Genomic DNA, 20,773 nt, shown 5'->3' with positions numbered 1-20,773 from the left:
AGAAGTGTCATATAGGAAAGGGAAGGCCTAGTTCTCTGTGGGCCAACAGATGGAAATGAAGTACAGTAATAGAACTGGTTAATTGTGAGGAAGAACTTTCCAATGGTCAGAGCTGTCTTAACATAAATGAATGGATCTGGAGACAGTGAGTTCCCCATCACTGGAGGTTCCCCATCAGATTGCATAGCTGACTTGAAAAGGATGCACAGAAGAGATTAAATCATTGAAGAGTTCGAAGGTTCATTTCAATGCTGACATCACATGATTCTTGGAGCTTTACTCAGAAATGTCTTGGCTACTGTGAAGAGTTTAGAATTTATATATATTATTTTTTTAAAAAACCAAAGTCTGCTCTCTACATGTCTTATGAAATTATAATGTCAAAGCACTAATATTCTCAGTTGTGTTAGGTAGAGCGCATAAGTAACAAGGGTGTCAAAAGTTCAAGAAAACGACTTTCTTATTTTTCCCCTTCTCTTTCTCATTTTCTTCCCTCACACTCTTCTATTTTCTAACTATACTTAACTATTTGTAAATATTTTAAAAAATTCTCTTACAACAACTCTATTTAGTCCTCATGCTTGCTGGACATTAAAGCAGCCTTCATTTTATACAATGGATGTATTTTTGGGAAAGTGTATAAATCCATTTTATGTAAAGGGAATAATTTTATGTAAAGGGAATAATTGTAAGCTCCAGTTTTAAGGAACTCTGCCATGAATCTCATCACCATAGTGAAAAATGTAGAGAATCTTTTAACCATTAAATAATAATGTTCTATTTTATGAATCTGATTTGAGCCTACTGTGTTTTGTTAAAGACAAGCGTAAGTTTTATGGGCCAGCTCTCATCACAGAACTGGGTCAAAAAAAGCTAGCCAGGTGTTGCCATCAGAGGCTGAAAGGAAAAGCAAGCTGAGATGAATAGAAATTAAAATATGAGAAATCCTAGAATGGAAAGTTAAAATAAATCTACATTGTATACTATGCTGTTAAGCCTGTTGGATTTATTAATTGATTGAAATTGCCCCTCCTTCACTCAGCTGATGTCTCCTGCATCAAGTAACAGCAGTGGGTCTCTCTCACCTTCCTCTTCTTCTGATTGTCTGCTGAGCCGCGGAGGGCCTGGCCGGAGCCACGTGGCAGCTTTACGGAGTCGTTTTGAATTGGAATATGCTCTAAATGCAAGGTCCTATGCTGCCTGGTCCCAGAGGTAAGTGTTAGTATAAGCAACAGTTACACGGTCAAGTCAGATTCCAGAATTTCATCAAGATAATCGCCTGATTTGCTTAGTATCAACAGGGAACTTACCACCCCTGTGGCAAACTTTGAAAGGGGAGTTTTGAACCTGTTTTTCTTCTAATATTTTGACCAAAAATTAGAAATTTTGTTGTCTGTTAGTCTAGGTTCTCTAAGCTTCGGGTTAACTCTTGCTTAAGCAAGAATTGTCTAACTACAGCAAGAACTGTCTAGCTAAAGCAACAAAAGGAATTTAATGAAAGTATTCTGGGATTTTCTTATGGAATTCAAGGAAGAATTTCTTGTGTGGGAATCAAGAAGCAACTCTGAAGGTCTGAGCACCAAAAGTTCAGTATTCTGAGAATTACCTTATGATCCAGCAATTCCACCCCTCGGTATATTTCCAAAAGAATTGAAAATACATACTCAAACAAATACCTGTACTCAAATGTTTATAGCAGCACTATTCGCAATAGCCAAACGGTGGGAAAAAAAAATCCATCAACAGATGAATAGATAAAAAATGCGGTATCCATACAATAGAATATTATTCAGCCATAACAGGAACGACGTACTGATGCATGCTACGGCATGGATGAACCCTGAAAACATGCTAAATGAAGGAAGCCAGGGACAAAGATCACATATTGTATGATCCTATTTATATGAATATCCAGAATAGGTGTACTAGTCAGTTTTGGTAGCTATAACAAAATACCATAGATTGGATGGTTTAAATAACAGAAATTTCTCACCATGGAGGCTGGAATCTGAGATCAGGGTGCCAGCATGGTTGGGTTCTAGTGGGACTTTCAAATGGCCATTTTCCTGGTTTACAGATGACCACCTTCTCACTGTAGCCTCACATGGCAGAGAGAGCTCTGGAGTCTTTTTATCTTTAGATAAGGGCACGAATTCTGTCAGATGAGGGGCTTCATTCTTCTGACCTCATTTAACCTTAATCACCTCCTTAAAGGCCCTATTTCCAATACAGTCACATAAGGGGTTAGGGCCCAGACATATGAAATTGGAGGGAGGGGAGACACAATTCTGTCAGTAGCAATAGGTAAATTCATAAAAACAAAAAGTAGATCGGTGCTCCCAGGGTCTGGGGCGGGGGTAGGAAATTTGGAGTAACTGCTTAATGGATACAGGATTTTATTTTGGGGGGATGAAAATATTTTGGAATTAGATAGAGGTGGTGGTTACAAAACATTATGAGTATACTAAGTGCCACTGAATTTTTCACTTTAAAATGATTAATTTTATATTATGTGAACTGTACTTCAAGGAAAAACAAAAGGCACAAAAATAAGTTTAAGCAAAGGGGCAAGTCAGAAAGAGAGGAAAAAAGAGTTCAGCTTTCTTCCATAGCAAACTGTGCCATTTACATGCCCCAATCCCCAATACACATTCTCCTGCATCCTATGACATTCCTTGAGCTAGTCACATAGCTGAGTCCAACATCGATAGGGAGAGAAAATATACTCAGCCTCTAGTGGGAGGTCTTACAGAGTCATATGGCAAAGGGCATAAATACAAAAAGCATAATGAAGTAGGAATAAGTACAGGCTGCCATGCGAGAAAATATAATTGGTCCCTTTGGATTATATGGCCACCTCTGGTCTAAACAAATGTGGTTGGAGTGAAGGTGGGGTCATATTTCATGTATGTAAACCTGGTCGCCAATGGCCTGATCTGGATGGAGAACAATAAAGGCAGGCACTGTGAGCTCCATGGATACCCTACAAAGTGCATATTGCAACTCCCGAAAAATCAGAAAAGACTGGTTTAAAATCTCCGTCCTTCCACATGTGCTCCAGAGCATTTATACATGAGCCATTACACATGCACACTTATACACACACATGCACGTATACACATTCACACATTCTGTCATCAGAGTCAACATTTTTATCCCGAAGGTGAGGAAAGATTATCTGGATTTAGCAAGGATCCTATACCATCTACAAATTGCTACTCTTGCCTTTTTAGCCATAGTTATTATATTCCTGGTCTGACAAAAGAATTGCAGCTGCAGCTATGAAGAGATGAGAACCTGAATCATGAACTTTAATCTATGGAATGTCATGAAGTTAAGTATCAGCAGGCTTGATTGATAACAAGGCAAACTGGACACAATTCTTTGTTGGATTCCAGTCTCTCACATAATTTCATAAGGGGCTTACAGGCCAAGATTAGATTAGGTTCAGTCACAACATCATCTTCTAATTCCATCTGCTCTTCTTCTTCACTTGTGGTTTTAAAATTAATTATCTGAAGAGACAGATTTTGGTATTTCCAAAGCATAGTCACCCAAGCTTTGTCCACTTGAGGCAGAGGTTAAGAGGATGAGCTGTGGAGTCAGATCTGAGGTTCAGTCTTGTTTGCCACTTAAGAACTCAGTGAGCTTGGGCAAGTTACCTACGTCTTGTATGTAACATACAGATAGTAATACTAGCTCTTAGGATTGTTACTGGGAGAGGCAGTATTGTCACAAGAGTGACTGAGTGAAAAATGCCAACAGACCCAAACAAAGGATGCAAGTTCCCATAATGTACGTAAGTCACACAACGTATAATACATAGACAGCTACCCAGATGGGAGGCACAGCAGCACACCCAACTGGGTGAGTTGCGGGTGGAGGGAACACAGCTGCTCTGGCCTTCAAGAACCCGGAAGGTACACCACTACTCCTAAAACTGCCTAAACAGGGTGGGAAAAAATCATCAGGTGTTTTGAGATGCTCCCTTTGATATTCTCACATGGTTTTTTATACCTCCCTGGCCCTTCAGGACAGTCATGGAACCCTGATAAGTACTTGTCTGTCTACTTGGTACAAATTTCTCTTAACAGCCTAGCACACCCTGAGTATTTGTTGTGAGGGTGCATTGAAGGTCAGTTTGTAGTTGTATCACCCCTCTAGTAAGGTCAATCTTTGGACTGCTTGAAATCAACTCCAGAAATAAGTAAAGCATTTAGCTAAGCTGTAAGATGCACCATGTCTGTTTTATTCATATCTGTAACCCTAGTAGCTAGCAGTGTAATTGGAATGAAGTCAATATGTAACAAATATTTGTTCTGAGGATAAAAAAATTGGATACATTGGCTCAGTAATTTGTAATTATTATTATTTTGGAGCATAATCAGCCAATAAGCTTTAATTATTTTCTCTATTCTTTCCATTTAAATAGCTATCACTATTGCACTTCTACTCCATGCCAGGCACTATTTTAGACACTTTGAATACTCTTTTTTTTTTTTTTGCGGTACGCGGGCCTCTCACTGTTGTGGCTTCTCCCGTTGCGGAGCACAGGCTCCAGACGCGCAGGCTCAGCGGCCATGGCTCACGGGCCCAGCCGCTCCTTGGCACGTGGGATCCTCCCGGACTGGGGCACGAACCCGTGTCCCCTGCATCGGCAGGCGGACTCTCAACCACTGCGCCACCAGGGAAGCCCTGAATACTCATTTAAGTAAACCTTATAAGTTAGGTATTCCAATTTTTATAGATAAGGAAACTGAGGCTGAGAAAGAGTAAGTAACTTTACTAAGTTTATTGAAGCAGAATTGGAGTCCTCACCCAGGACTCTCCTATGCCTTCTGAATTTCTCTGGCACAGGAGGTGTCACTTTTCAGAAGTTTGATATATTTTGCCAATACTTGTATTTGCTGGACTTCTTCCAAATCAAAATCCATGGGGATGGCACCCAGACTTCAGAAGCTTTTAAAGTTTTCCAGGTGAGCCCAATATACATCCAAGCATGAGAAGCATGCTGAAAGAGAATACTACAATCTAACCTGCCAGTCAATCTGATGCAACTGATGGGATAAACAAAAGAGGAACGTGAGCACCAAGGTGAAACAGCAGCTGTGACCAAAGGCGACCATTCTGAAGGCTGATTACCTGTGTGGTCTCTCCCAAAAGTCCTTGCAAGGTGCTAGCAGCCTCTAAGAGGCTTTCTAACTAACTCATTACAATCACACAAGGTGTAATTTTTAGCCCAGCATTACTTTTTCTTAAATAGCAACAAGATATGACCTGTAGTCCTCACCCAAAATGTTCCCAATTTTGGGTCTCAGAGCCCTCAACAATGTCTTAAAAATAGTGCATTTATTTTTTCAGTTTTGGGGTTATGAAAGTTACAGCCTGTAGTTTTGTAATTCTTGATTTGGCTGGGGTTTTGGTTTCTATTTCCACATTTGTTTTTAATTATTATTTTCCTTTATAAAATAAATATCAAGGTGGGAAACTGTGTCAGATATCTTCTCCAAAGGTAATAGACATTTGTTAATTCCTGCTGAAACCCCAAACTGATGAAATCTGAGTTTGGGGAAGGCACTCCTGAAGTTCTGCCTCTTTTAAAATATTTTGTGTCTTTAGATATATTTGGAAAACTAAGCATGTGGCACTTGCTCCTCCCACAGGGTATGAAATCTCCCATCTTGTACATGGATTACATCATGTAAATTTAGAAATGACAAAGTGATACACAACCTTTCAGATGTGAAAACCAATTAGTGTTTATGTGGGGCTGGGCTCTGAGAATAGAACGCTATGACCTAGTTAGCTGTCCAGGAGAAGAAAGCAGAGATCCAGAGATTGGAACTGTGAAACAGATTGATTTGGAATTAATTTTTCACATTACAAAAGGGTCCATGAAAGGGTTCCTTTAAATAGAAAGCTTGCCTAGTGCACTTAGAATGCAATTCAACTTATAAAAGTTGAATATGTTATCAAATTTTAAGTTACACATAACTTTTTCCAGAATGCAGCAACTGTGTAAGATGATAACACCATGAAACCAATGTTCCTAGGAGGAATGAAAAAAGGAGCGGTGAGGGGCTTGTGTCCACTTGCTCCTGTGGAGCAGGACGGTTTATCCAGTATCAGCCGTAGTGTGGTGTCTCCTCGCCACCGAAGGGCAAATACTCCCCTTTTTAGTCTACTACCTCTCCTCCATGCTTCTTTGTACTAAAACTTCCCTCAGGCCCCTTAAATGTTCACTTTTCTTCCAATCCCTTCTTCATCCCCAATTTATTTCTCTTGCCAGCTCACCACAATCAGCAGTTTCAACCCATGGCTCCAACTCTCTGTCTCTCTCTCGCTCTGTGTGTGTGTGTGTGTGTGTGTGTGTGTGTGTGTCTCTCTCTCTCTCTCTCTCTCTCTCTCTCTCACACACACACACACACACACACACACACACACACACACACACACACACAAAGTTAGCCCCCAGTCCATATGTCCAAACTTGGCTGCTCTGCTTTCTTTGTCATGTCTTTAACTTCTCTCCCTCGAGTCCCAGCTTCCCCATGCCATAATCCACTTAACCCTCTACTGCGAGCGTAATCTTCCTGCTGTAGACCTCTACTTATATCACTACCCTACTTTAAAATGACCAATAATTCCACATTGCCTCTAAAATTAAGTGACGTTATGTCATCCAGAATCCAAAATGACCAGAGAAACACATTTCCAGTTTTACCTCCCAGTGAACATCAGATGTTCCAGTGGTTCTAGACATTGATCACGTCACTTCTCTTCTCAAAAAATGTTCTAGGGTTTTGGGAACAGTAGGAGGTATTTTTTGGTATTTTGGTATTTTTGGTATTTCCCAATGACAAGGGAGGTGCCACTGATATTTAGTGGGGGGGGGGCAGAGTGTTGAATTTCCTAATGTTTTGGACAATCCCACAAAATAAAGAATTATCCTGCACAGAATAGCAATAGCATCCCTGGTGACACACACTATAGACAAACTAGAAGTTCTACTATTTCCCATACACACCCCATGTTTAATTTACTGTCAACCTATTCCTATATCCTATTTTTTAACCTCAACAGTCCCGCCCAATCTTATCAAAATATTAATCAGCCTTCAGTAATATCTAGTCAGCTTGATCACTATGTCGTGAAAGAGCCTTTTCTGGGACTAACTCCTCCTCAGTTATGCCTTACCAAAGGCCACTGTAGTTTGTGCCACTTTATACATTTGTGTTATTTTGTCTTGTATTATAATCATTTATTTTTAATTCCCCATTAGCTCATAAATATTTTAAGGGAAGAAATTTTCTTTTGTGTTTTTTTTCTGGTACCTACAATATCTCATTTATAACTGAACTGTAAGTGGTGAATATTAAATATTTTTATCTATAATAAATTAGAGGAATCATTAGTTGGGCTATGAATACCATGCTTGGTATTTCTGAAATTTGAGTAAAACTGTGGCGCTCAGAATTTTGACCCTTACCTTCTGGTCAAGTTCAAATTTTTTTTTGTCAAAAAATAATCAATGACCAGTTAATTCAAACTTCTTTCCATCCCACCCCCTCACTATTAGGGCATTAAATGTCTGCTTATTTCTTTGTAATAAACAAACGAATAGAATTTGGGTGCTGGAAACGTGTGACGAAAGAAGGCACTGACACATTCATTCCCAGTGTGTTTTAAAAGGGGAGTTTGCTTTGAGTTGAGGTAGTTGAGAAAGGTTTCCCTGAAGAGAGAGATGACGGAAATATAGTTCAGGTATAAAGAGAACAGGATGAACAAACATGAAATAACGACCATGAACTTTCTTTTCCTCCTTTTTAAAAAGAATAGTCAACTCTTTCCCAGTTATCTATAAAAGTAGTTCTTTCAATCAAGGATCTACATTTAGATAGGTCTGTTTTCAGTTTTTCTATTCTGTTCCATTGGGACATTTGTTTATCCCTGTGTCAGTTGTATATGATTTTAATTACAATAGCATTATTAAACTCTTGATTTCTGATAGGGCACATCCCATCTTGACTAATATTGATTATTCTTGACTTTTTCTCTTCCATATAAATTTTATAATCAGCTTGCATTTTTCACAAAAACATAAGATTTTTATTATAGGTATTTTAAACCTATAGATCAATATGGGAAGATATAACATCTTTATGATATTGAGTCTCCCTTGCCATGAACATAGTACTTTTTGTATTTATTTAGATGTTGTTTAACATCTTTTTTTTTTAACATCTTTATTTGAGTATAACTGTTTTACAATAGTGTGTTAGTTTCTCCTTTACAACAAAGTGAATCAGTTATACATATACATATGTTCCCATGTCTCTTCCCTCTTGCATCACCCTCCCTCCCACCCTCCCTATCCCACCCCTCTAGGTGGTCACAAAGCACAGAGGTGAACTCCCTGTGCTATGCGGCAGCTTCCCACTAGCTATCTAATTTACATTTGGTAGTGTGTATATGTCCCTGCCACTCTCTCACATCGTCACAGCTTACCCTTCCCCCTCCCCATATCCTCAAGTCCATGCTCTAGTAGGTCTGTGTTTTATTCCCGTCCTACCACTAATCTCTTCATGACATTTTTTTTTTCTTAGATTCCATATATATGTGTTAGCATACGGTATTTGTTTTTCTCCTTCTGACTTACTTCACTCTGTATGACAGACTCCAGGTCTATCCACCTCATTACAAATAACTCAGTTTCATTTCTTTTTATGGCTGAGTAATATTCCATTGTATATATGTGCCACATCTTCTTTATCCATTCATCTGTTGATGGACATTTATGTTGCTTCCATGTCCTGGCTATTGTAAATAGAGCTGCAATAAACATTTTTTGTTTGTACATGACTCTTTTTGAATTATGGTTTTCTCAGGGTATATGCCTAGTAGTGGGATTGTGGGGTCATATGGTAGTTCTATTTGTAGTTTTTTAAGGAACCTCCATACTGTTCTCCATAGTGGCTGTATCAATTTACATTCCCACCAGCAGTGCAAGAGTGTTCCCTTTTCTCCACACCCTCTTTAACATCTTTTAGTTAGGTTTTATAATCTTCTCTGCAAGGTTCTTATACCTTTTGTCATGTTGATTGTTACATTCATTGTGATTGCTGAAATAATTTGAATTCATTGCTACCATATTATTTTATTCTCTCTGGTTTTTTTTTTTTTTTTCTCACTCTGTCCTTTTCCTGTTTTTCTTTGGATTATTTGAATAGGCACTCTGGTTTTCTGTTCCTTAGTGGGTACCCTAGAAACTTTAACATATTAAACTCAATAAATTTTATATTAATATACTTGTCCTACTCCCAAATAAAAGAGAGATTTTAGAACATTTTAGTTACATTCATTCCCTCCCAAATTATATACTTCTATCCATTATTTTATTTTATTATGATTTTTCTAATTCCACAGCTTAGATATTATTTTATTGTTTTACACAGCTATGGTTTACTTAGACTTAAATAACACAGGCTCAGTAGTCATGGTACACGGGCTTAGCTGCTCTACGGCATGTGGGATCTTCCCAGACCAGGGCTTGAACCCATGTCCCCTGCATTGACAGGTGGATTCTTAACCCCTGCGCCACCAGGGAAACCCTCTGTTCTCTATTTTATGGCCCCATAATGGAAGATATGTAACCAAGTTTGAAAAAGCTATGGGATCTCTCATGAAGCTACATAAAAACAGAGGGATTTTAAAAGCTGCTGGAATGTTTGATGTCAGAAGAGAGTACCCAGGTAAAAGGCCAAAAAGAACAAGAGCATTAGTTCATGAACACATTTGTCCCCTTAGGTAACTCTCACCTGGGATTCTCTTATCTTACTATTGAATGGAAAAGGAGATTTCCATTCTGAAAACATCTTTATTTTCCCTCTTTCTTGAAATATATTTTAGTGGATATGGTATTTAAGGTGTTTAATTATTTTCCCCTGCACCTTTAATGTGCTTTTCCACATCTTTGTTGTTGTTGCTGCTGTTAAAATATTATCTGTGAATCTAATTGTCATTTCACTTATTTTTAATCTGCCCTTTCTAATTGCTGTTAGAATTTCTCTTTGTCTTTGGTATTGTATAGTTTAACTATGTTGTATATAGGTATGGATTTATTTTTATTTATCTTGCTTTGAATCTATTAGATGTCCAGAATCTGAAGATTGATATCTTTCATAAATTGTGGAAAATTCTCAGTCACTACCTCTTCTAACATGTCTTTACCCCATCTTCTCTCTTCTCTCTTTATGGAATTCTAATTAGATGTATTTTAGATCTTCTCACTCTATTTTCCACATTTCTCACTCTCTCTCTTTTTTAAAATTTTCCACCCTTTACTTTCTCTATGCTGCTTTCTGGTAATTTCTTCAAATCTATCCAGTACACTTGGTAGCTGGATCTAATATGCTGTTCTCTTCATTGCATTTCTAATTCAATTCATTTCTAATATCTATTCCAATTCTAGAAATTGTATAGCTTTTGCAATTTGACTAGACTCTTTTGAAAATGTTTCTTCTACGCACTTCTAAATTATTTCTTCTTTTCATATGCATTTATTTTAGAGTCTATGAATATATCTGCACATCTGCTATTTCTGTATCTGAAGTTTTGGGATATAATTATGTAGTTCATTGTTTCTGATAATTCTTGCTCTTTGTTTTAAAATGTATTTAGAAATTTTTGTTTCTATTGTAGCTCATATTCCTTGGAACTTTATTGCTGGCAATTTTTTGACCCTTATTTGGTGTAAGTTACTTCACAGATTATTTGCTTTTGCTCTTTCTGATTATCTGGGGACATTAACCCACCGAACCACTTAAAAACTTCAACTTGGAGTTTTCCATAAAACACATGTAGTGATATTTTTGTTTTAAAACTTGCATGTGAATGGGCCTGTGGATGGGACCTCTCAGGGAAAATATTTCATGTTTTCACTTTTCTCAGTTTATCTGGAGCCAAGGATGACATAGAGCAATTATCCTCTGTATCTTCCTATGTAGAATGGATGTTATTATTCCTAGCTCACCCAATCTTGGTGTTGCCCTTCAAAGATTTTAGCCTTATACCAGTGTTTATTATCTGACCTCCCACCTGGCTTGGGCCCATGCTATTTCTCCCATGTAGTCTAATAAAATTCAAGCTTTAGGCCCACAAGAATCAGTAGAATAGCTTCTTCATGGCACTTACAGCTACCTGGAAGTATAGTTTTAGCCAATCACTTACTTTTGTATTGGTATCTACACTAAATTGTAAACATCATGAGAGCATGAACATCTCTCCTTTTTGATTCTGTGTCTCCAGTACTTAGAATAGGGTCTAATAGGTGCTAAATACCTACTTGTGGAATGAATGAATGATCATGATAGGTCTCACAACATTATTCCATTTAATCCTCACAACGATCTTATGAAGTAGGCCTCCTGGTTTCCACTTTTCAGTTTGTTTTACAACTGAGACTCCAACGATTTAAGTAATTTTAATGAAACTGTATAGTGGAAAAATGGTAATTAATAGTTGAATCTGGGCCTGTCTGGTGGTGTTTCCATTACAACATGCTGTCTCTGGAGACTATGCTTGGCCAACATGTTTGAACTGTCTTTAAGAAGCAGAAACTTCTAACCTCTGGTTTGGGCTTTGAGGATAATCAGCAGGGAGCTATCCAGAGTACTGAGCTACCTCACTGGAAAACTCTTCCAGCTTCAATGGAACATAGCTCATTCTCAGTCTATGGCCAGTACAGCCTTTGATTGAAGGAAAAATTTCCCTTCTCACTCTGACTACCTGTGATACTAGCCACTTTACCTCAGCTTATGCCTGCTCATAACAGATCTTTATAATCAGCTGCCTGCACTGATACACACCTAACCTGAACAAAACAAATTCCACATTGTCTGCCTCATTCACCAGCAGACCATGGCCTAAACCTGCCCTCTCTCTCTTCTTTAATCATGTTTCTGGAAACCAGCCTGACTCCCTGGCCACATTTCTAGAAGCAGCAAAAACTAATCAGAACATATAAAAAGATAAACTCCTTCCTTCTAAATATTTGGGGACCAGTTTTGAACATTACTTTAGTATGATTTCTTTATTGAATTAAGTACATTGTAAAACCAGACATTTTTTCTCATTAAATGTACTCTCTACTACAGTAGTCAATTGAACTCACTGTATTAAAAAAAAAAAAAAATCTTTTAGCTGATATTTTTGTCCAACAAAAAAAAACCTATCCAGTGATGAGGGTTTCATGAGTTTTTCAGTCCTGGAAATGAAGACATACACTGCTCTTTAACTCATAAACACAATGAAGGCCCAGAATCTTTTAGTTGATTCTACATAGAAATAATTTTAAGATCTATAAATTTAAGAAAATTATAAAAAGATAGGATCTTTGCCTTTCTGAACTCTTTTTTACTTGTTAAACATTGTTGATTTAAAATATCACATCTAGTGTTTACAAAAGAACTCAGAGTGTATCAGAGCATCACATTAATACCTAATCCTCAATTCAGCAATGTCTTTTGAGCTTGTAGAGAGTGGTCTAACTCACTTAACTTAAGTTCTATGGGCCTTGCTCACATTGTTTGTATAGTGAGGAGAATAAGACATTGCTTGCCTAATCAAGGGAGAAGACTTTTTTTCTCAGGACAGTCATCACCTCTGGGATGTATAATTTTTGTGACACTCACTTTCTGAAGGTCAGTAATCAAGCTCATTAAGGGTCTGTGCTGGAAAAATATAAAAGCCAAAGGAGAGCAGCTGGAATCTAAGCAAGTGCCATGATGCCTGTCAGTTGCCTTTTATCTCTTTCTTTTTAAGCTCAAATCTGCCCATAAATTTTTTTCTAATTAACAAAAGCAGAAAATGTCTTAATGTTATGGGGTATGGGGTTGAGAGAGAAAATACATAGCTACACATGTTGTGTGAGGGTGTGAAAATGCTTCTTAAACTTCTTCATTCTGTGCTTGAATGTCATCTAATAAGGAGGGAAAATTAAAGAAAGTGGAGGAAGTTAAAACTATTTCCATAAAGGTCCAAAAATAAACATATCCATCTGTTTATATTTATACAAAACCTCTTCACCACAGCCCTAGGTACCATACCCAGAAAGTACTGTAGTGAAATAAGAAAACAATTCCCAGAGGCACACATGCACACAAAAAGTGAAAGGAAGACGGAAGACGGTAAATTGACTGCTGGTGCTCTCTGCATCTCATGTTGCTGATATCCTACAAGTCATCAAAATTGGAAATAGTCTGTTCTGAAATGCAATAGGGCTAAATGTAAGAACTTCCTTTCAGCTAATGTGGACCTACAGCAGTTGTGTTAGTAGCTCTTTTCTAGTTGCCTTGCTCTCTAGCGCCACCTAGCAATCAATTGACAAAGCACAGGTGAGGCCTTCGGCCCTCTGACTGCTGTACTGAGGAGAGAGGCTTAGAGATTTCACTGAACAGAGGCATTCAGCCTTAAAGTTAGGAGCAGGTGAAAAATGTCAACTCTTTCCTTCCTTGACTTTAAAACCACCTTTAGTTTGAAACAGCCTTTCTCCATGAAAAGTGTAAAAGAAAGAACATCAAACAAAATATTCTGTTCAAAAGAGGAAGTGATGAAAAATAGGAAATTAATAAAAATGAAGATATAAGAAGAGCCCTACATGTGTAAAGTTGACACCTTTTTTATAAGCTTTAAGGACCTGATTTGTTGTCAAGCAAAAAAGATTTGCATGAAAAGAGTGAGCAAGTGACATATGTAGGTTACTACATATGCACTTGAGAGAAGGAAAGATGCAGCTCTTACCATGGCTGATGCTGTAATCTCGTGTTCTTTTCTATCCTTCAGCAGTGCTTGTTAGCAACCTAAAATGGACTCCCTCATAACCCAAAGGGTGAGCCAGAGTGCATTTCCCTCTTCAAGCATTTTGTAATACTAATTAACTAATTCCCAGCCACAGGAAGGGAACCTGCAAAGATTCGCCCAAGGCAAACTGCTAAATAAATGGTGACAGACTTCTCAGTTTTCAATTAGGTGAAATGACATATTGGGACAATGAATAGCCTGACTTTCTAATGATAAGAGTTTTATGAGTTTTTCATTCCTGGAAATGAAGAGAAACTCTGGTCCTTTCTCCATTCATAACCAAAATGAGGGCCCAGACCCACTCTTGCCTTCATCAAAGCACACAGATCCTGCTTTTGGCGGTGATGTTTGTGCACGACTGATAGTAAAATACCTGGTCCAAAAAAGCTGCTTTTGAGACTGCTGCTGCTCTACTGAAATGTCTGACAGGACACAGCACGGGGACCAAAGAGAACAACTGGCCTAATTAAATCTGTACAGGCAGCCCTGTGCACTGTTCAGCAGCCCTGACTCCAGCTCGTGCCCCGCCCTGCTCCCTCCTGACTCCAGTGTTTGTGCTTCGAATCTCTTGCTAGCATGGCAACTGTTGCCATGTTTGCAGTAATAAGAAGTGGGTGATGCTGGTGTCTCTGTAATGCTTCAGATATAAGAGCAGTGATTTCTAAATAGATTTCTGAAGAAGCTCTTACAATGGCACTGCACAGTTTAACAGGTTTAATTCCTCATAGATTTGTTTTCTTCTTTTCACCTTTACCATCTTCCAGGTAGACTGAATCTAACCCTCATACAATGCAAAAACTGCAACGTCCTTCTTTTGCTTGCCAGTATTTAAAACAGGAAATTTCTCGTTAGAGAAGACATTTCACAAATCATTGTTTCTTATTATCTTCTTGAAAACCATGAGATTGAGTTTTTCTGTAAGGAGTTAAGACAGCCTGAAAAAATCATGGACATGGGGAAAAAAAGGTATTAACTGAAGGGGAATGAAAAACATCTATCATTAATATTTTTGATATTGTCTGAGCATTTTCTATTAATGAGCAGGTGTTTTAAAGGCCTCAATTGCAAAAGAAATACCAAGAATGCATAATGGAACAATTATATTGAACAATTATAACAATGCATATTGGAAACAATAAAAGGTAATATGTTTATTACCTTTTTAATCCTTTTCCAAAGAGGCAGCAAAAAAAAAAAAATTAAATCCTCTATTTTTGGCAATAATCAGGGACCTATTTGCCAACCTGTGTTAATGACCCCTCTGCATGTCACTGGATGCCAATACAGCCTAGGACCTAGGAGAGAGATGACAGAGATAAAGCCATGTGCACTGATGACAATGTTAACCTGGTCAAAAAAGCAAGAGAAGACACATTGTGTGTTTTGATCACTTACTGTGTTCCGGACACTATTATACACTTTTTGGTATGCCAGTCAGATCATTGACTTATCACAACTCTTCTACAAGTTAGAAGTTATTTATCAGTATTCTACAAATGAGAAAACTGGAGCACAGAAAGGATAAATGACCTTCCCAAGGCTTTGCAACTAGTAAATAGCAGGGCCAAGATTGAGAGTAGATCAGCCTGACTCCAAAGCTTATGATCTTTTCACTACTTGCTGAGCTGCTGCAGTGTCAGACAGAGGGCTTCCCTCATACTAATCAACCCTGTGGCGTGGGCAAGTCCCTTCCCGCCCTGGGTTTCAGGGACTATTCTGAGGCATGTGAACTGGACCTTGCTACTCAAGGTGTGGCCCACAGAGCACCAGCTTCTGCATCACCTAGGCACTTGTTAGAAATTAAGACTCCCAGGGGCCACACAGGCCTACTGAATCATAATCTGCATTTTCAAGATTTTAACACGTGACTTGTGAATGTACATTAAAATTTAAGAAGCACAGGACTTGCCAATCTCTGTGGACACTTCTAGCTCTAGTATATTTAGAATGTTGTCCCCATTGTCTCTATATTTCTAGATCCTACCCCTTCTTCAAGGTTGCATCACCTCTCCCTATAGGCATTCCTAATTCCATCCTTATACTTGATGGAAAGAGTTTTCTCTCTTCTAAGAAAAGTTTCATTTACCTTAACTCACTTTCTACTTAGTATCATGTCTATGTTGTGTAAGTTCCTTCAGGGGGATACCCAACCATGTGAAATAATTTTATACTTGCAATACCAACTGGCATAGTCCATTACACTAAAGAAAATACGATGAAAGAAATGTTGAATGAATCATTATCTGAATTTTGTTACAGATATCATATAGTGCTCCAGTTGCAAGATCCCCGTATTATCCATTATATGTTAAGGCAAGCACATTCCAAGTTGCAAACAGCACACACAAGAGCAGTTTTCAAACTTCCTCACCCCACCTCCACCTTCTTAGCACACAGATACATGGAAGATTCAATGAAGGCCAAGCTCAGCTCCAAAATCTCTTCTTCTTGGAAGTCTCCCTGGATACCCTCAATTGGCTAGATACACATCATGTTTGTTGGCGTCTTATCCCGTGCATATCTTGTCAGAGTCAGAAACTATATTATAATAATTATAATTATTTCAGTTGCCCCCCTACACACAGACACACACACACACATTTACACTCCATGAGGTTAAGAATTGTGTCTTTCATCTTTATATTCTTAATATCTATCACAGTATTTGGCACACAGTAAGTGGTAGTTACATGTATCTTGAATGAATGAATGGCTCAATCAATGCAAACCTTTTGACTGACTCTAAAGTCTACTTTTTGTTCCACATTAGGGTCCATTGAAACTAAGAACATGGAGAAGCACAGTTCTGTGGTGAGATTTAAGCACTTGTTTTAGCCACACTGGCAATCCCTAACAATACAGCTCTTTAATTTAGCGTCACATGAGGTAGTCATCCAGGCACATGAGCCCTGATGCGTAGGAACTTGAGTGCCTTTTAGACACCCCAAGGTTGAAAATTGAAGCACTGTTTGTTTTCTTTCCTGTCTCAGTAAGTCAGTCATCCATTTTACATGTGCCTGCATCATACCAGGAGTTTTCTAGGAATTGGAGAAGTCAAAAAGAGTACATAGTACAATTTTTCCTCCCTTTAAGTAGTCTAGTATGGAAAATAGACCCCAAATGTATTTATAATACAATGTGATATATACAGTAGTAGGCATAAGACTCTTGGGTCATGTAAACACAGAGGGAGGTATTTATGAGAGTGAGGAGAGACATGCCATTGGCCTTGAGGTATGTCCAGCAGGTCGCCCATTTGTCCTTCTCTGGAAATGACAGTGAATTAGAGAGTAAGAAGAACACTAGCTATGGATTGCCAGGCAATGAATCTATACTGAAGAGGAGAGACACTGAAAACATAGGATAAAATAAGGAAAGCTGGTGGGGCAGACTCATTAGTGGCATATGGTATAAATTTAAACAAAATGTATGGGAAATTTGTTACCAGAAGGCAAAGAAGGAAGACCCTGAGCTCACTTCCTCCCATGAACACACCAAAATTACAAGTACTTACAGAGTAACTTTCTATGAGAACAACCTGAAGACTAGCAGAGAACATTTTCACAACTAAAAATATAAAGAAGGAACCATAATGAAAGAGGTAGGAGGGGTGGAGACATGGTATAGTGAAGACTCACACCCTCAGGTAACTGACTGACAAACAGGAGGATAATCACGTTTGCAGAGGTTCTCCTCAAGGCAAGGGGTCCAAGCTCCATACCAGGTTTCCCAGCCCAGGAGTCCTATACTGGGAAGATGAACCCCAGAATGTCCTATTTTGAAGGCCAGTGGGGCTTGCATATGGGAGAGCCAGAGAGCTATAGAAAATGCACTCTACTCTTAAAGGGCATGTGCAAAATCTCACATACTCCTAGTCCCAGTGCAGAGGCAGTAATTTAAAAGGAACCTGGGTCAAACCCACTTGCTGATCTTGAAGAACCTCCCAGAGGGGCAGGAAGCAACTGGGACTCCCCCATGGGGACGTAGATGCAGGCAGCTGCTGCTTTTCAAAGCTTATTCTACCATGAGGACACCGGTGCTGGCAAGTAGTGTCCTCCCACTAGCCTATTAGCTCTGGGTTTACCAGCAGGTCAGCACCAGGCCTGGGACCCCCCCAGGCCACACAGTCAGCTACATTGGGACTCATCCCTGCCCACCAGTGGGCTGGCAGCCAAGAGGGCTGAGTGCTAGCCCCACCTACCAATGCACCCAGAGTAGTCAGCCACACCACAACAGAAGAGCCCATGCAGCCCACATAGAGGGCACCCTTAGAACATTTAGCGCTGGTGACCAGAGGGGAGTATCCTGCTCAGCCTCATAGGATGTCTCACACATAAGGCCACTTCTCCAAGATTAGGAAATTTAACTGACTTACCTGATGCGTAGAAATAAACACAGGAATTAAGCAAAATGAGGAGATAAGGAATATGTTCCAAACAAGGGAACAAGACAAAACCTCAGAAAAAGAACAAAAACAAAGTGGAGATAAGCAATCTACCTGGTAAGGAATCGAAGGTAATAATCAAGAATTCAAGGTAATCATGCTCAATGAAATTGGGAGAAGAATGAATGAACATGGTGAGAAGTTTAATATAAAGTTAAAAAATATAAGGAAGAACCAAACAGAGCTGAAGAATACAATAACTGAAGACAAAAATCCACTAGAAGGGATCAAAAGTAGATTAGATGATAGAGAGGAATGGATCAGTGAACTGGGAGAAAGAGTAGTGAAAATCATCCCAACTGCACAGAAATGAAAAAAGAATTTTTTAAAAATGAGAATAGTTTAAGAGACCTCTGGGACATCAAGCATACTAACATTCACATTACAGGAGTACCAGAAGTAGAAGAGAGAGAGAAAGAGGCAGAGAACTTATTTGAAGAAATAATAGCTGAAAACTTCCCTAAGCTGGGAAAGGAAACAGACATCTAAGTCCAGAAAGCACCGAGACTCCCAAACAAGGTGAGCACAAAGAGATCCACACCAAGATACATTATAGTTAAAATAGCAAAAATTAAAGGTAAAGAGAGAATCTTAAAAGAAACAAGAGAAAAGCAACTAGTGACATACAAGAGAACTCCCATAAAATTATCAGCTGACTTTTCAGTGGAAACTTTGCAATCCAGAAGGAAACAGCATAACAAATTCAAAGTGATGAAAGGAAAAAGACCTGCAACCAAGAATACTCTACACATCAAGGCTATCATTCAGACTTAAAAAAGAGATAAAGAACTTTACAGAATAGCAAAAGCTAGAAAGAGTTCAGCACCACTAAATTGGCTTTACAAGAAATGTTAAAGGGCTTCTCTAAGCAGAAAAGACTACAACTAGAAATATGAAAATTATGAAAGGAAAAGATCTCATTGGCAAAGCAAGCATATAGTAAAGGTAGTAGATCAACCACTTATAAAGCTAGTAGGGGGGTTAGAAGAGAAAAGTAGTAAAATTATCAATATTCACAATAAGTAGTTAAGGGATACACAAAACAAAAATATGTAAAATATGATGTCAAAAACATTAAACATTGATTGGCCAGGGAAGTAAAAACGTAGGGTTGTTAGAATGCATTCAAAATTAAGAGATCATCAACTTAAAATAATCACCTATATATATAGGTTGTTATATATGAACCTCATGATAACTATAAATCAAAAATTTATAATAGATACACACAAAAAAAAGACAAAGGAATTCAAACATAACTAAAGATACTTATCAAATCACAAGGTAAGAGAACAAAAGAATCAAACAAAAATGGGCTACAAAAACAATCAAAAAACAAAATGAAAATAAGTACATACTTATACATAATTACTTTACATGTAAATAGACTAATGCTCCAATCAAAAGACATAGAGTGGCTGATCATGTACAAAACCAAGACCCATATCTATGCTGTGTAAAGACCTCACTTCAAATATAAAAACACACACAGACTGAAAGTGAGTGATGGAAAAAGGTATTCCACGCAAATGGAAATAAAAAGCTGGTGTACCAATATTTATATCAGACAAAATAGACTTTAAAACAAACACTATAACAAGAGACAAAAAGTACAGTATATAATCAAGGGATCAATCCAATAAGAAGATATAACAATTGTAAATATATATGCACCCAACATAGGAGCACCTAAATACATAAGGCAAATATTAACAAACAAAGGAAGAAGTTGACAGGAACACAATAATAGAAGACTCTAATACCCCATTTACATCAATGGACAGATCATCCAGACAGAAAATCAATAAGAAAACATTGGCTTTAAACAGCATATTAGATCAGATGGATTTAATATATATAAATAACATTCTATCTAAAAGCAGCAGAATACACACTCTTTTCAAGTACATATGGAACACTCTCCAGGACAGATCACATGCTAGGCTACAAAGTAAGTCTCAGTAAATTTAAGAAGATTGAAATCATATCAAGCATCTTTTTTGACCACAAAGGTATGACATGTGACATGAGAAATCAACTATAAGAAAAAGCCAGCAAAAGAAAAAAGAAAAAAAAAAAAAAAAAAAAACATGTGGAGGCTAAACAATATGCTATGAAAGAACCAATGGGTCACTGAAGAAATCAAAGAGGAAATCCAAACATACACAGAGACAATTGAAAATGGAAGCACAATGATCTATGGGACACAGCAAAAACTGTTCTAAGAGAGAATTTTATAGCAACACAAGCCTACTTCAGGAAACCAAAAAAATCTCAAATAACCTAAACTTACAACTAAAGAAACTAGAAGAAGAAGAACAAACTAATCCCAAAGTTAGTAGAAGGAAGGAAATGATAGAGATCAGAGCAGAAATAAGTGAAATAGACAGTTAAAAATGGAGAATATCAGTGAAACTAAGAGCTGGTTCTTTGACAAGATAAACATAATTGATAAACCTTTAGCCAAAT

At 38.0% G+C, this 20,773-nt stretch overlaps 1 protein-coding gene across 1 annotated transcript in view; it reads left to right on the top strand.

The window, feature by feature from the left end:
• The window catches only part of TNNI3K (TNNI3 interacting kinase), a 301,789-nt gene that overhangs the window by 242,253 nt on the left and 38,763 nt on the right, over positions 1-20,773 (top strand). The window contains exon 27 of the mRNA XM_067005786.1: positions 1,043-1,212. Coding sequence (XP_066861887.1) covers positions 1,043-1,212 — 170 coding nt within the window. The remainder of the gene's footprint in view (positions 1-1,042; positions 1,213-20,773) is intronic.

The sequence above is a fragment of the Kogia breviceps genome, chromosome 1, assembly GCF_026419965.1.
Source record: "Kogia breviceps isolate mKogBre1 chromosome 1, mKogBre1 haplotype 1, whole genome shotgun sequence".
NCBI classification, from domain to species: domain Eukaryota; kingdom Metazoa; phylum Chordata; class Mammalia; order Artiodactyla; family Physeteridae; genus Kogia; species Kogia breviceps.
This window is presented reverse-complemented; position numbering and strand designations above follow the sequence as displayed.